This window comes from Emys orbicularis, chromosome 3 (genome assembly GCF_028017835.1).
Source record: "Emys orbicularis isolate rEmyOrb1 chromosome 3, rEmyOrb1.hap1, whole genome shotgun sequence".
Taxonomy (NCBI): Eukaryota; Metazoa; Chordata; order Testudines; family Emydidae; genus Emys; species Emys orbicularis.
The window spans coordinates 214,305,520-214,320,503 of NC_088685.1; the positions used below are offsets into that span (position 1 = coordinate 214,305,520).

Consider the following 14,984-nt stretch of genomic DNA (forward strand, 5'->3'; position numbering starts at 1 on the left):
GCAGGCAGGAATGCCATGGGATTGTGTGTAGCAGCACTGGGGTAGGTAGAAACTCTCAGGCTGGTTCAGACTTAGGCACCTCACATCTGCCCAGGGCCGGTGCAACCACTAGGCGAACTAGGCGGTCAGCTGGGGGTGGGGGTGCCAAAAAGCGGTGCCCTGGCTCGGCAGGGAGGAGCTGCCTTCCGGAGGCACTGGAGAGCCAGAGCGTCGGCGGCGAGCCCCAGCCATAGAGGAGCCAGTGCGGCGCAGGGGGGCAGCAACCCTGCAAAAGCGGCAGCGCTGCTAGCGGGGAGCAGCAGCGCCCCCCGCCCCTCCTGTGGCCCGGCACCCCCCCTGGGGGGCTCCTGCAGGCTGCAGCAGATGCATGAGGGCGGCAGCCCCCAGCTCCCCCCTCGCCGCACTCGGGCTGTGCAGCTCCCGGGCATGTGAGCCGCCGCTGCCCCTCCCAGAGCAGGCTCAGGGCCCTGCGCCCCAGCGGCAGCTCACACTCCCGGGAGCCGCAGAACCGAGCGCGGCGAGGGGGGAGCTGGGGGGCACATGGGGGCCGCCGCCCGCATGCATCTGCTGCAGCCTGCAGGAGCCCCCCGGGGGGGGGGGGCGCGCGCTGGGCCGTAGCCTGGGCAGGAGGGGCGGGGGGGGCAGCTGCTCCCCGCTATCGGCGCTGCCGCTTTTGCAGGGTTGCTGCCCCCCCTGCGCCACGCCGGCTCCTCCATGGCTGAGGCTCGCTGCCGCCGCAAGCGGGAGGCTCTGGCTCTCCAGTGCCTCTGGAAGGCGGCTCCTCCCTGCCGAGCTGCTACAGCGGCCCAAGCCCGGCAAAGCCAGCGAGTGGACTCTGAGCGGGGGCCGCCGGGGTGGGGTGAGGAGGGCTTGCGGGGGCTGTGCACCCTCCAGGGGAGTTCAGGGGGCAGGGAACCTGGTCTGGGGAGCAGCCACTGGGCATGGCTGGCCCCTGGGAATGGCTGGCCCCTGGGGTCTATCAAGGCTTGTTGGGATATGCCCATCAATGAACCGATGTGCTGCGGGGGGGGAGGAGGAAAGAATGGAAGTTTCGCCTAGGGCGCAAAATATCCTTGCACCAGCCCTGCATCTGCCAGTGGCAGGGCTGGGAGATGCAGAGAAGAAACTCACAGCCTGGTCCATCCTCTCTGCCCTCGGATCCCGAGCCCCACAAGCCTCAAGGCAGGCTGTGGCTAGGACTCTGACGGCTGCAGTGTGGGAGGGACGTGGCTGAGATCTGGGGGGACACTGCATTTCCATGTAGTGTCTGGGGCAGGCTGGGCTGGAAAGGGCACAGACGGAGGGTCTTTGGGTGGAGTGTAGGAATGCATTTGGACCACATTGCACCAGATACGCCGACTGCCTGGCCCAGCTTCTAAAGGACTCCTCCAAGAGTCATTTAGCACGTAGACAATGAGGCAGCCATCACAGCAGGGAGACAACAGTTCCTTTGGATGGGACAGGCAGAATAGAGAGGGGCCTCACTTTCCCTTCACCAGGAGCCAGCCGCTTTTGCCACGTAGCTGGCCAGGGGCTGCCTGCTGTTATTGTTTCAGTTCTCCTCTTTAATCCCTTCCTCTGTGCTGAAATTTTATCTCTGCCCTTTCTCCCCACTTCCTGGTGACCTGCAGCCTCCAGCAGACAATCCAGACTATAGGGAGCTCTCCATTTACAAGGACTTCCTGGAAAACTTCTTATCAAGCCAGCCAGCCAGCTCCAGAACACACCTGATAACTGCCTGCAGGAAGTGAACCAGCCCCTCCCCGGCTAGCTAGCCCCTCTCCCCAGCTCTGGGAGAGGCCCAGCAATCCTGATCTGCAGCAGCTCCTACTAGCTACCAAAGTTCGGTTTGAAGAACCAGTGTTGTTTGCATACTATTCAAGCCCATACTCGGAGAATGTGAAATGGTTGATTCTCAATGTGTTTTAAGGCAGCAGCTTCCTATCTGCTCAGCATAAACTGTGATAATGGAGACAAGCGTGCAGGAATGAAGGCTCTGTTAGGCTGGCCCTTCTGCTGAAGCAAAGCGCTTTCAGAGAAGAGCCTCGCTGCCTACAGGAGGCACGAAGCAGCCTTTCTACCCCCACCCAACCTGCTCATTCAGCTCTCAATGGACTCGCTAATCCTGGACCATTGCTTTGAAAAGCACCCCCAGCGTCACTGTTTCCCACACTCCAACTGTGGCAGTTTGGAGAGTTCAGCTGGAATCCTTCAGGAACTTTCACCTGAGGCTAAGGCAGAAGTGACCCATCCTCCAGCCCCACACCAAAGCCTGTACAGACTGACACTGAAGTCCTTGCCTGGTCTCTGCACTCATCAGTGCCCGAGGGCTCTCAGCAAGCCATGCCAAGGGCCCTGGGAGAGCCCCTGCCCAGATGTGTTTGATCCACTTCAGGCTGATGAGAGCATCTGAACTAACATGTGGTTGACACCTGGAGCAGATTTGCAAACAGGCTACACAGCCATAATCTGTCACTGCTGAGAGTTCAGAGAGCAGAGGGTCTGAGGAGGTGCTGGGGCATTTCCTTGCTTTTAGCAGCTGCTAAGTCTCTTGGCCACATCCAGTTGCCCTGCATCCTGATGGGGTCACTGCCAATGTTTGACAACTAAATCCCTAACTCCAGGGCCCCCATTAGCAAATGAAAACTTCAGCCAGATGCACTTTTGCAAGGGTTGCACAGGAATTGTCACCCAGCTGTAGTTCACTGCCCTGCCATACAGCCATTGTGATCACATGGAGGGGTTCACAAGCAGCTCTAGTGAGCAGGAGTTCCATATTCATTCCCTGCTACTAGACGGGCAGCCACCTTCAGCAGCAGGGGCAGAAGGGATGTGTCCAGCAAGGGATACTTCGGTCTTGGAGGTTTACTACAGATGGACAGACTGGGATCCACAGCAACAGTTTACAACATCACCTTTCCCCCCATAACCCCTTTCACTCAGGGCTCTCCTGTGCTGCACAGCTGTGCTGCACACCACCCCCCTTCCCAGAAGGTTAGTTCATTACTCCTATTTTACTGAAGAAACTGAGGCATGGTGAGGTAAGAGTGAGTCAGTGACAGGCCTGAGAGTAGGACCCAGAAGTTGTGACTCCCAGTATTCTGCTGACCACTAGACCATGCTTTGAGAGGAAGTGAAGGGAGACAGTGTGTCCTTTTACTTCTGGGTGATGTACAAAGACGCTTGGAATTTTTTCTTCCCTCTTTGGAGAAGGAGATGACCTAGAACTTGTCCCCACTCCTCAGAGAGGTCAGACTAGATGATCCTGGTGGTACCTTCTGGCCCTAAAGTCTGAGAGGCCATTAACACAGAAAGACAATGATCACAGGGCGCCAAGGTGCCCTGTACCCACAGAGAGGAAACCCTGGGGGCAATTTCAACTTTGCAGCTGCAGCAGAATGGGAAGGGATCTGCTTTTCTTGGTTCCAAGTGCATGTTGCCAAGGCCAGACCCAGCAAGAATGCAGTACTGGGATATCATCTGCATGGTACCAGAGGCAGAAAGTCTCACGTGAACTGATCCGATACTAATGGGGAGGGAGGAGTCAGGGCTTGGCACATACCGATGAGGATTCAGAGTCATCTTTCCACTAAAGGCTACAAAGCCTCTTAGTGCTTTGGCCAGACAGACCTACCTTGGGGGCACCCAAATACCATGGGGGATAGCACAGTGCTAGCTGAGGGGTTCCGTGGGGGATAGCATGGTGCTGGTGCCTTAGTATGAGTTAGAGGAATCGGGTGGGTTTTAAACATTGGCAGATACAAAGGAGCTCCTTGCAGAGGTGCTTGGTCAGCGAGAGTCATGTGCGGGATAAGAAGTTAAAAAGGTGGTTCACTTAACTGGCCAGTTCCTGGCTTTTAAGGGTTTAACTGGGCAGGTTGGCACGTACGCAATCAAACTGCTTTAATAGAGTTTGTTGGTAGAAGAGCCCTTGTTTATGTCATAGGGCAGTGTGATAATGTGGAGGAGGGGTGAGCAGGGAGGGAACGTATGAGGGGGAGACAGGGCAGGTCCTAGCAGGTAGAGAAGATCTCCATTCTGATAAGCCATCTATGGCTCAAAGTTCAAACAGAATCTTGGTGTGATGAGCCAGAGATGTGTGTCAGGGCAGAGATCTTCTCTGCCCAGGCCCAGAACCCCACAACACACACATTAACAACCCCTGCTTGAGATGGGGGAGCAGTCACAGGCAGGCAGGGTGTGGAAATGAAGGGGACGCTCAGTTGTCCAGGGATACAGGAGAGGTTTGGAGGGCCACCTATGCCACCCCTACTCACATTCTCCTCATTCAGTCTCCTCCCAGACAACGCCCTATGAATCCAGATGTATTTCTCCACCCTGGTCTGATAAACCACCTCTCATCAGCCTGCTCAGGGCATCAGAACCGAAACACCAACAGTGACTGAACACAACCAACCTTTTGCCTGTGTTCAAAAGTCCTGAGTTATCTGGCTGAGATGTGCAATCCCTATGGGGCTAGGAAGGAGGATGGCTTCATTTAATCCCTTTTATGTGAAGAAAGAGGAGCTGACTGCAGCCTGGGAGTGAAGGGAATCCAGGGGAAACAACTCTGGCCCAGTACTCACCTGGTGCCCCCAAAGAGGATGATCTTGTCCCCCACTCTACAGCAGCACTGCCTGCGGCGAGGGCATGGCCCTTTCCCCTTGGGGTCGATCTTCTTCCAGGAAAAGGATACTGAGGAAAAACCCACAAGTCTGTCATTGGAACAGGAGACCAGGCAAACCCCGAATAGCCCGAGTTACAGATATTTACAAGCCCAAGTCTTAGGCAGACTACCAAGTGTTAAACAATACAGTGCATCAAACACAGGGACCTGCCAGGCTGGTCCCAGAACTCTACGAGATGTAAAGAGCAGCCTCCCCATGCCCCCTCCCACCACGGAGAGAGGAGCATTCCTCTGGGGACACAGCATTCAGAAGGCCTTTATTCCAAGTGCAGAGGGAAGGTTCTCATTGAGCTCAAATACAATTTTTGGGAGTCAGCGCAGCGTGACAGGCATTGTGGAGTCTCTTGAGGTTACCCCATCAGGGTCACGTACATGCTCTCCACCAGTAATTGACCCGAGGGAGATCTGAGCCCATCCACCCAGCCTGCCAAACTCATCTCTCGTGATTCAGGCAGGAAAACAACTTTCAGCCCCTTCCCCCTCCCATGTGAAGCAACAGAATGCTATATCCAGCAGAAACAAAGCCAGTCTCTCTACACAGGCCCAAGCTGTTTAGGTTCAGAACTGCAGGGATGAGCTTGGTTCAGATTTGCCAGAGAACAGAAATGGGAGTGGGAACATGACCATGAGCAAGAGACCAGCCAGCATCCCTTCCCCATCAGTCATTCTCCTGAAACACAACTCTTCAGTGTCTTCTCTTGAAGGGTGCACATGGATGCAGTGCCACCTGCTGACAGCTGCACTAAGTGCAGAGCTGTTCCCAAAGAGTGACGCGTATGCCCATTTGAAGAGAGGGCAGCTGTGACAAAGGACTGCTGAACGGGAGACTGAAGGCTGCAGAGTCCCCATTTAACGGAGGATAGCAAGGACAAACAGCTTTGAATGGATGTTTTGCTGGGGGGCTCCTGAAAATGTCAAACCCATTCAGGAAATTGCAGGTATTAACCCTGTTCAGCAGCACACCCATTAGCCCACAGATCTGTCTCTGAAGAAAGCAGATTACTATTCCCCAGACAAGCGCTTTGTACTTCTATAGGCCTTCAAGCGCTACAAGCACTTAGCAAATATTAATCCAGCCTCACAACACCCCAGGAGGTAGGACAGCATCATCCTTTCTACAGACGGGGGACCTGAGAGACACTGTGGAGATTTGCCCATTGTCATGGGCTGAACTCTACTTCCTGGCTCCCAGCTGTGTGCTCAGACCACTAGAAGAGTGGTTTGCAAAAACGAGCCCTTCCTCTTGGTCTGCAGAATTAAGTCTTTTGGTATCAAAGCAGCAGGGGGCTGGGGTGTTGGGAGGGGTCAGGCTAGAGTTCAAAGTGAATGGCTTCCCCCTGCTGAAGCCAGGATCTCCCCCATGTTCCACACTCTCCAGGGGAACCCTAGCCTACCCACCATTTTTCCTTCGCCTCCTTGCTGAAGTTTCCTGCTTTAGATAATCTCGTTTCTGGACATTGTGGCAATACGCTGCACTGAGGGTGAATCGGACTCCTCTTTTCTGGCTAAAAGTGCATGTCTGCATTAGTTGGCTCTCATTTGTTTCTGGCAAAGAGATTTGAAGCCAGCACTATGGAAAAGTCACAAGCTGATCTACACCAGTAATGTCAAAGCACAGCATTTCACTGCCAGATCGTTGATGGTGTGTATCTATGTATTTGGGTGTGGGTATTCACAAGCTCTTTGGGGCCTGGACAGTGTCCAGGATGGGCGTATTACATCCAGCATAAGGGGGCCCTGATCACAACCGACGACCTTGGGCACTACCACATTACAAATAAAGTGAGAAAAGTTTGAGTCTAAATACCTGGATCAAATTTCCAGAGATCATGGAAGTGTCTGTTCAAACGTGCGTTGTAGCCACCAAATATATATAACTCCCCATTGTAGCCAACTGCAGGGAGCAAGGAGAAACATCAGCACACGCAGGACAGAACCAAGCTTGTACCAGCCTCCCAACAGCCACAAATACAAAGGAAAGAGGTCCTAGTTACTTCTCTTCCAACATGCCCTCTTCACATTTGAGGCAGCATGCACAGTTGGGATTACATCATGCATCTGCTTTCCTGCAGGACACGGGTCATTGTGCATCCCCTGCCATCCCCCCTTCTACCCAGAGAACTAGACACACCTTTCACTCTCCGAGCAGGCCAGGAAGGCTGCGCACACCTCTCCTCCTTCCCATTTGTCCTCACTAAGCCCTCCCACTCCCCTTGTTCCCCGGAGTGAGACAACTCACATGCCGAGTGGCTCCTCCTGCCTTCAGGGAGCAATGGAGTAGGAGGGGAGTCCAGCCAAGAGTTTGTTTCAGTGTCAAACACTTTAATTCGGTTACAGTAGATCTCGTTGTTGGAGTGAAAGGGCCCAAAGCGATCTGCTCTGCCACCAAATACGTACATCTTTGTCCCAATGATAGTGGCTGAGTGGAAGTCTCTCCAGCGAGCTGGTGTGCCCTGGAACAACACAAGCTGCTAGTAAGTAAAGCCAGTGAAAATGCAGATTACCCCGGGAGAGGATATAACTGGGTCTGGGTGGCCGAGTTCAGAGATGAGCAGCCAGCCCACAGAGAACTTACGCTCCTGCAGGTTCCAACCAAGTGAGACAGAAGCTACACAGCAGGTATATGCAACATCCCTGAAGGGTAACGGAGGTGAAGGGTTCTACATGGGCCAAAGGGATAAACAGACACTGACCTTCGCTGGGATTAGAGTCCACATCATGCTGCTGGTATCCAACTTGTGGATGTCATTTGAGAAGCAGTCAGCCTGGAAGAGAGCCCAATTACCCAACTGTTAGGCAGACCAGGACCTCGTGGCCTTCAGGACACTAGCATGGCCTAGAGACCCGAAATATCCTCTGGAAACTGGAAGTCCACTGACTCGCGTCTGATGTAAAACTCATTCGATGCACAGGATGGACAGCCTCTGGGAATGAGGCAGCTGCCTAGGATTTCTTATCCCTGGCATTCAGCAGGTGGACCCAGGCCTTGTTTACTGGACATCATCCACAGCCCACACTGGATTTGGAATAACTATTAATTGCCTCCTGGGCTTTTCTCTGGTGCTCACTGTAATAGCAGAGTGCTTTGCAAACCAGCGTCTCCAGTCAATAGTTGCACAACTATTCACTACTTTTGGGTGCCCAGCTCGAAATGCCTAGTGCTAGATTTTTCAGAGCTGCTGAGCACCCACAGCTCCCACACAGTTCAAATGGCAGTTCTGAGTGCTCAGCACTTCTGAAAGTCAGGTCCCCGCTGCCTGTGAAAATCCTAGTGTGAGCGGTATGTCCATTGCCACATGGGAAGTGTGTGGCAAAGCCTGTTTCTCCTGGGTCCCAGACCAGTTCCTTAACTACAAGGCTACCCTAGCTCTTCCTGCAACGCCATAGCTCGTTCGGTATCACACGTTCTAACTTTTGCTACAAGTGAGGCAAGGGTTTTAAGACAATAGCCTCATTCACTGTTCATCCCGTGCAATGGTCAGGAAAAGGTCCTGCAGACAAGAGACAGTAAGTGATCACGTAGCTAAAGACTGCATCATAATGCACATGCACAAAGGGGCAGAACCAAAGTGGCCCAGGCAACATTAGGAATTGCCAGCATGAATGTAAGTGCTTGACTTCATGACACTAATGGGCTTTGTATGTAATTTCCTAGGATTTTTATAAACAGAGACCCACAAGTTCCATGTGCAACTGAAGTGACCCCTACACATAGGTCATTAGCCAGTTTGAATCCAGGATCATCAGATCCACTGCATAATCCTCTAGCTCAAATGGCTGGACTAACTCTGCTAGCAAGTAGCAGTAGTAAGCTGTTATCTAGCTGGCCAGCCTTTACAGTGGGGGAAGAAAACACATTTGCTAGCATTACACATAGCCGAGCATACAGAGTTGGCATACTCATTCTGAGCAGCAGCGTGTCGAAGTAACCAAGACTTGTGTCTATCATGAAATACCTGGTTGCTATTTCCAATTCTGCCAGAAGTGAGCTCGTGCAATCGCATCTGTAAAATGGGGGAGGGGCCAGGGGGAGAATCACACTTACCTGCCTCCAAGGGTAGAAGTATGAGAACTTGCTAAACAAGGACAGAACTACTGTTAGCCAAAACAAGACTTGAATACAATTGAGCAGGTCTCCTGGCTCCTAGACCAGCACAACTGCCCTTAGGTTAACAGTACTTCAGTATTCTCCTGGGGAACTCAGCAAGGCTTGGGGCACGTCTGGGGCAGACGGAACGGTCAGAGAGTTAAGCAGCACAGAATAAGTTCTACTGCACAAATACAAATGGCAATTTTCCATGGCTCGTATCTTGGCCAAATCTAGGTGGATTTTCACAGGGTCAGCAAAAGTATCTTTCCCTTTGACCCTAGAGCAGATGTGAATTTAGAGACTTGGCTCCAAACCTTTGAGGTGCTAGATTTGTTCTCAGGAACAGGCTATTTGTTTTTGTTTATTTTTTCCCTGAAATATTCCATATGACGCACAGACCAAGCCTAAAACATTTCAGCTGTAACTTCTAAAATTTGGCATACTTATCAGGAACTAAAACCAGGGGATTATGCTGGAAAGTGTTCAGCACAGGGGTGCTGAAAGCCAGCCCCCTTACCCCTGTTCTCCCTCCCCCCCCGCACTGAGGCTGGGAGCAGGGCTGTGTCTCTGGGAGGGGGAGACCTGGACAGGGGTAAGGGGGCCGAGGCCACAGGTGGGGGCAGGCATGAGGCCAGGAGCGGAGCCCTGGGCAGGGGCCAGTAGCCGGGACCCCATGTGCGGGGCCAAGAGCAGAGTCCCGGCCATGAGGCCAGGCCCCGGGAGTGGAGCCCTGGGAGCGGGGCTACTGCCGAGTGGGGGGCCAGGCATTGGGCCAGCAGCTAGGGAGCAGGGCCGGCGGCCGGGGCCCCAGGAGCAGAGCCCCCGGTGCAGGGCCATGAGTGGGGCAGGCCCCAGGAGCGAGGCCAGGCACCGTGCCCCAGACATGGGGCCAGCGGCTGGGACCCGAGCCCCAGTGAGGTGAGGTGAGGGGTTGGGGAGAGGAGTGCGGGTGGAGGGCCGGGACTAGGGCATAGGCACGGGAAGCACCCCCAGGGTTTACGCACGGAGCCAGCGGCTGGGGAATGGGGCACAGGGCCAGCAGCCCCGCATAAAACTTGGGGGTGCTGCAGCACACCCCTACTTCCTGCGCCTATGGGTTCAGCAGTCTTAGATACGGGTGTTCCTCTCTTGTGCTGATAGTAGTATTCTGGTTACCAGGACAAGCTGTTAGAGAGTAGGGTTCCTCAGGTGTTGTCAGACTTCGACAGACAGACAGACACCACCTACCAGCTGCTCATAGCCTCCGAAGATATACATGGTCTTTCCGAGGACACAAGCCGAGTGCCCATCTCTTGCTCCTGGGACCATTCCAGAGACCTTGGGCGTGAACCACTTGTGAGTGTCTAAAATACAGAGACAATGGATGTTAAGAGCAGACACCAAACAGCAGGCTCGGGGATGGGAGACTGAATGGGAATAGTTCTTGAGAAGACATTCTTCCAAGGAAATAAAGGCCACCACCTCCCAAAGGAGGAAGCCATCCCCTTCCCCCTACGTCCATGCCAAAGACTGGAAAAGTTGATATTGCACATGGGCCATCTGCCTTGAGTGCTGGTGGGAAGCTCTCCAAGGCCAGGCCACCTGCCAGGGCCCCCACAAACAGGGGCCTTGTGGGACCTAAATTCTGTGGCAAGGCCTACTGATTCCTGTGACAGTGATGCTGAATTCTGCAGCCATTCCGAATGTGTTTTTAACAAACCTGAGTACCCCCAATCAGCACAGTACTCCTTAGGGGGCTTTAATTTTCTATCCACGTAAAGTTCATTTGAGCTGCTCCTCAATTGTGCAGTTGCATATTTTCAATCACCAGCCTGCACAGAACTTTGTAGTGACAGTAAGCGTGGGGGCAGCATTTGAGATGCTGGCTGCCTTCGATGGCTGAAGTATGCAGCACTCTAGAGCCTATTCAGAGGGTCAAAGGCATTTCCCACTTGCTTGCATCAGTGGATTTACTTCCCAAGAGCAAGGGAGCCCTTCTCTCTGAATTATCTGCTCTTTCTATCATTACAGTACTTGTCCCACTCCTGTTCACCCTTCCTCACCCGCACCTTTTCCCATCCCTCCAGAGTTTCCATCTTGCCTGCCCCTCTGTTCTCCTTTCCCACAAGTCCACCTGCCTCAGTCATTATATTCAGCTCTCTCTCTCTCTGTGAAGCGCTCCTTGGTCTGCAAGCTTTGGGGACGGACTCCATTCAGGGGTGTTTCCATGCCCAGTTAAAAGCAGTCTCCATGCAGGACAATGTGAAATAGAGCCAGTGAGAGTCACTGCCAAGCTCATGCGGGCACCTGTCCCGGGACCCCAGTGACAAGCACAGATAAGCCCTGGAGCAGCAGGAGATCCCCTCAGTGCTGCTAGCAGCCAGCAGCAGTGCTTATTTCAGGAAGTGGCAAAATTGGGATCTGCTCAACATTCTCCAAGAGACAAGAACTTCTCTGAACTTGGCCTCCAGCCAGTTATCTACCCAGACTCCATCTGGAGCTGAATGAAGGGGCCTGCTGGAAGGTCAGTGTAAGCACCAGGGAGAAAGGGAAAGCAAGCGCTGCTCCCACCAGAATTCCTGCCATGCTTGGGGCCACTTCCAAAGCCAGTCATGCGCTATCATAAAAAGCCCAGCCAAGAGCAATATCAGAAATCAGAGAGAGACACCTAGGACACCTGATCTAGTCCACACCTGCACCCCACTCGTCAGAGCAGGCCTGTACCCTGCAGCAGTCCCCAGGGCTTTGTCCAATATGAAGTGACTCACTCAATGGGGCTTCCACCACTTCCTTCGCATGAAGCAGGATTAGCAGCGCCTGCTTTCCAGGCTTGGAGAGGAACTGGCACATGTGCATGGAAGGCTGGGCAGGGTTTTGGACTAGGGCAGAAGCCTGGGGCCTTTCCATTGGTTTTCACTTAACACTACTGCTAAATTGCTTTAGCAGGCAGCTGCGTAGGGCCAGCTGCCTCAGGCCCTTTGTGTCTGTGATGGTTTGCTAGGGCTGTCCTCTCCAGCTGGACTTGTCAGAAGAGAGAGAGCTCCAACAGCAGCCTGAGGAAAGAGCCCATGCAGCAAGCCAGTCCCTCCAGACTTCAAAAGGGGTAGGCAACTAATATCCCTCTAACTTCACCCCCGAGAGCCCATTTCTCTTCAGTCCGTGAATCCCACTTGCCTCCACATCCCCTTTGCCATTCTCCTGAAATCTCTCTTCACCTATTCCCTGATGCTCTAGTTCTGATCTGCCCCACCAGCTGCGACAGTCACCCCACACCCATCAAGTCCACTCAGACCCCTTCATTGCTTCCTCACTGTGCTGAAGCGCCTCCTCCTTACCTTCCAGGCTCCACCCCGCTCTGACCAGGCCTGCTTACTGCCACTCCCACTCACTACAGTGTCTGTATCCTCTTCCTGCGTTTGTCTTTGCTCCCCCATGGCACTAAGGGCTGCACAGAACAGCTTCCCTCTCCTGGAGCATCCACACTCTTCAAGAGCTCACTTGCCCTCAAACTTTTCCCAGCCATAGTTATGCAGAGTTGTTTGTCACAAGAAGGGAGAACTGCGATTTTAGTTAAGACAAAAGGGAACTCAAAGCATTCAAGACTCTAATTAATTCTAATTTCCCATTAGAAAAGAGATAAATAGCTGTCATTTCTAGTTCAAAAGCAACAGAGTCAAACATGCGAATATATCCAATGCTGCTAAGCTAGCCACATGCTCCCAATAAAAGGCAGTTTCTCAGCCCTTTGCAGTGTTTCTCTAGAGAGCAAACTGCAGCCATCACTTCATGGGGACACCTAGTGGGGGAGCACAACACTACTGCCATGAAACCATGGGGGAGGGAGAAGGCGTCTCCGACAGCACTCAAGGTGGGGAAGGGCGAAAACTGGCACTTACTGACATCAAAGGCGTAGAGTACATTGCAGGCTCCCTCAGTGTCGTTACGGCCTCCCCATATGTAGATGGTATCGTCAATCAGCACTGCTGAGTGCCCATACCTCATATAGGGTACCTCCCTCACGTGGTCCCGGCTGTTTGTCCACACTGGCGGCAGCTTGGTCCAGCGCAGAGACACTGAAAGCAGAAGCCCCAGATTTTGTTACCTTGTTGGCTTGCCCAGTTCACACCAGATGTCAAGCTGCCACGCAGGTGAACACATGGAGAGTGCAGCACGTGCATTGAGTGAATGCATATATGTGGACAGAACCACTTGCAGTTATTCTGCAGCTCATTGTGGGCGTACTCCGGTAAGCAAGTAAAAAAGCTTTAATTGAATTTGAACAGCAGTAGCTATAGATCACACTAACATGAAATCCTCTGTAGATATTGGTGGGTCTGCTGGCCCACCAGGGAGTACAGGGAGCAACCGAGGACGTTGCAGATGCGGAGTGATTTCTCTGCATCAGATTTCAACACGCAGAGTGTCAGAGGAGACTACTCCAGCCAATTCTATTCAGGTACTAGGCGGGTGGCACTGTCAGACAGATGTCAGAGAGTAAGGTCTGGAGAGACTGATCAGTTGAAGAACAGCATACTCTCGGATCAGATGGTATAGACAAGGATTCTGAAGGAACTTAAGAATGAAGTTACTGTACTTAAGTTTAGGGGTGTTCCTGGGAATTAGACCAGTGAACCTAGCCTCAGTAACAGGTAAATGAGGTGAAATGATTAGATATAGAATTACCATGAGCAGGAAGGGGGGAGAGGAGTGACATGGCAACATATGGATTCTTTAGATAAGTCAAGGCTAGAGACATTTGTAATGAACCTCAGATGGACCCAACAAAGCTAGGTGAATGGGCAGCATAAAATTCACTGAAGGTAAATGCAAGGTAATAGTCATTGGAAGGAATAATACGAACTACTCATGGACATTACTGGTTCTAAGTTGTGGGCCGCTCAAAATCTCTATGCTATGTGCAGCAACCAGAAGAGCAGACAAGATGTTAGGATGCATAAGGAAAGAAACAGAAAGTAACACGGAGATTATAATGCCACTGTATAAATCAATGGCACACCCTACCGTCTCCTGGCATAGTGTTTTCAGTTCTGTTCTCAGTGGAGGGGCGGGGAGGTTAGACACTGATAAGGAGAGTGATTAGAGGCACAAACACTTCCACATGAAGAGAGATTCCTAAGATTGGGATTGTTTAGAAAGGAGGCTAATAATGAGCAAGATGTGACGACATCCTAAACAACCAATGGCATAGGAAAAAGGAAACCAGGCGCTGCTATCTACCTTTTCATAATAAGAGGAAAACAAGGGGACATTCAGTGAAATTGAAAGACAACAAAGCAATGGATTTAGAAAATTGATACAAGGAAATATTTTTACATAACACCCACTTAGCCTGTGGCACTCATTGCCACAAGGGATCACTGAGGTCAAGAGCTGAGCAGGAGTTAAAAAACAGACATGTACATCGCTACCTCGATATAACGCGACCCGCTAGAACGCGAATTCGGATATAACGTGGTAAAGCAGTACTCCGGGGGGCGGAGGGCGGGGCTGCGCACTCCGGTGAATCAAAGCAAATTCGATACAGCGCGGTAAGATTTGTTGGCTCCTGAGGACAGCGTTCTATCGAGGTAGAGGTGTATATGAATAATGAGAACATCCATATTCCATTAGACAGGATAAAAGGGTTTGGGTTTTTATATAGAAAGAGTTAAGAACCTCTTGCTTCAGGGCATAAGCGAACTACTAGCAGATGGCCTTAGCAGCAGCTTCCCTACATACATGTTATTCCATCAGCATTCATTAGATTGTTTCTTGCACCATCCGGTACTGGCCGATGTCTGAGACATCATATTGACTCAATGCACCACTGGTCTGGAAATTCCTATGCTCTTGATTAGACTCTGTTTACAGGCTTGAGGACATCTCTATGGGTGCCCATCCTCACCTAAAAGGTCTTCTCGCCACTAACCCACTTAGGTCAGCGACTGGAAGTTTCCTGCTTCTAATAAACCATCAGCTGGCTAATACACCCCATGCTTGTCCCAAGATGAAGGCAGGTAACTCCTCTGAGCTGTTGAATGGTACAGAAGACAAGTAAGACTTCAGAGAGAAGAGCAAGTTGCCAGTAACCAGAAATAAGGGAGAAGCAGGCAATACTGTTAAAGTAGTAAAGTGGGAGCCTGAAATACATTCCTCAGTCTGCAGGTCACTGTAGGACCTCCAGCAAATTACTGCCTACTTGGTTTCCCTAACTGCAAGATGTGCTAT

The 14,984-nt window shown here is 52.1% G+C and overlaps 1 protein-coding gene across 1 annotated transcript in view; it reads right to left on the reverse strand.

Annotated features, from left to right (window-relative positions):
* Positions 1-14,984, reverse strand: part of KLHDC3 (kelch domain containing 3) — a 37,724-nt gene that overhangs the window by 7,020 nt on the left and 15,720 nt on the right. Inside the window, exons 4-9 of the mRNA XM_065400477.1 lie at positions 12,653-12,829; positions 10,005-10,120; positions 7,381-7,452; positions 6,927-7,140; positions 6,495-6,581; positions 4,587-4,695 (exon numbers count right to left, since the gene is read on the reverse strand). Of these exons, the coding sequence (XP_065256549.1) occupies positions 4,587-4,695; positions 6,495-6,581; positions 6,927-7,140; positions 7,381-7,452; positions 10,005-10,120; positions 12,653-12,829 (775 nt within the window). The remainder of the gene's footprint in view (positions 1-4,586; positions 4,696-6,494; positions 6,582-6,926; positions 7,141-7,380; positions 7,453-10,004; positions 10,121-12,652; positions 12,830-14,984) is intronic.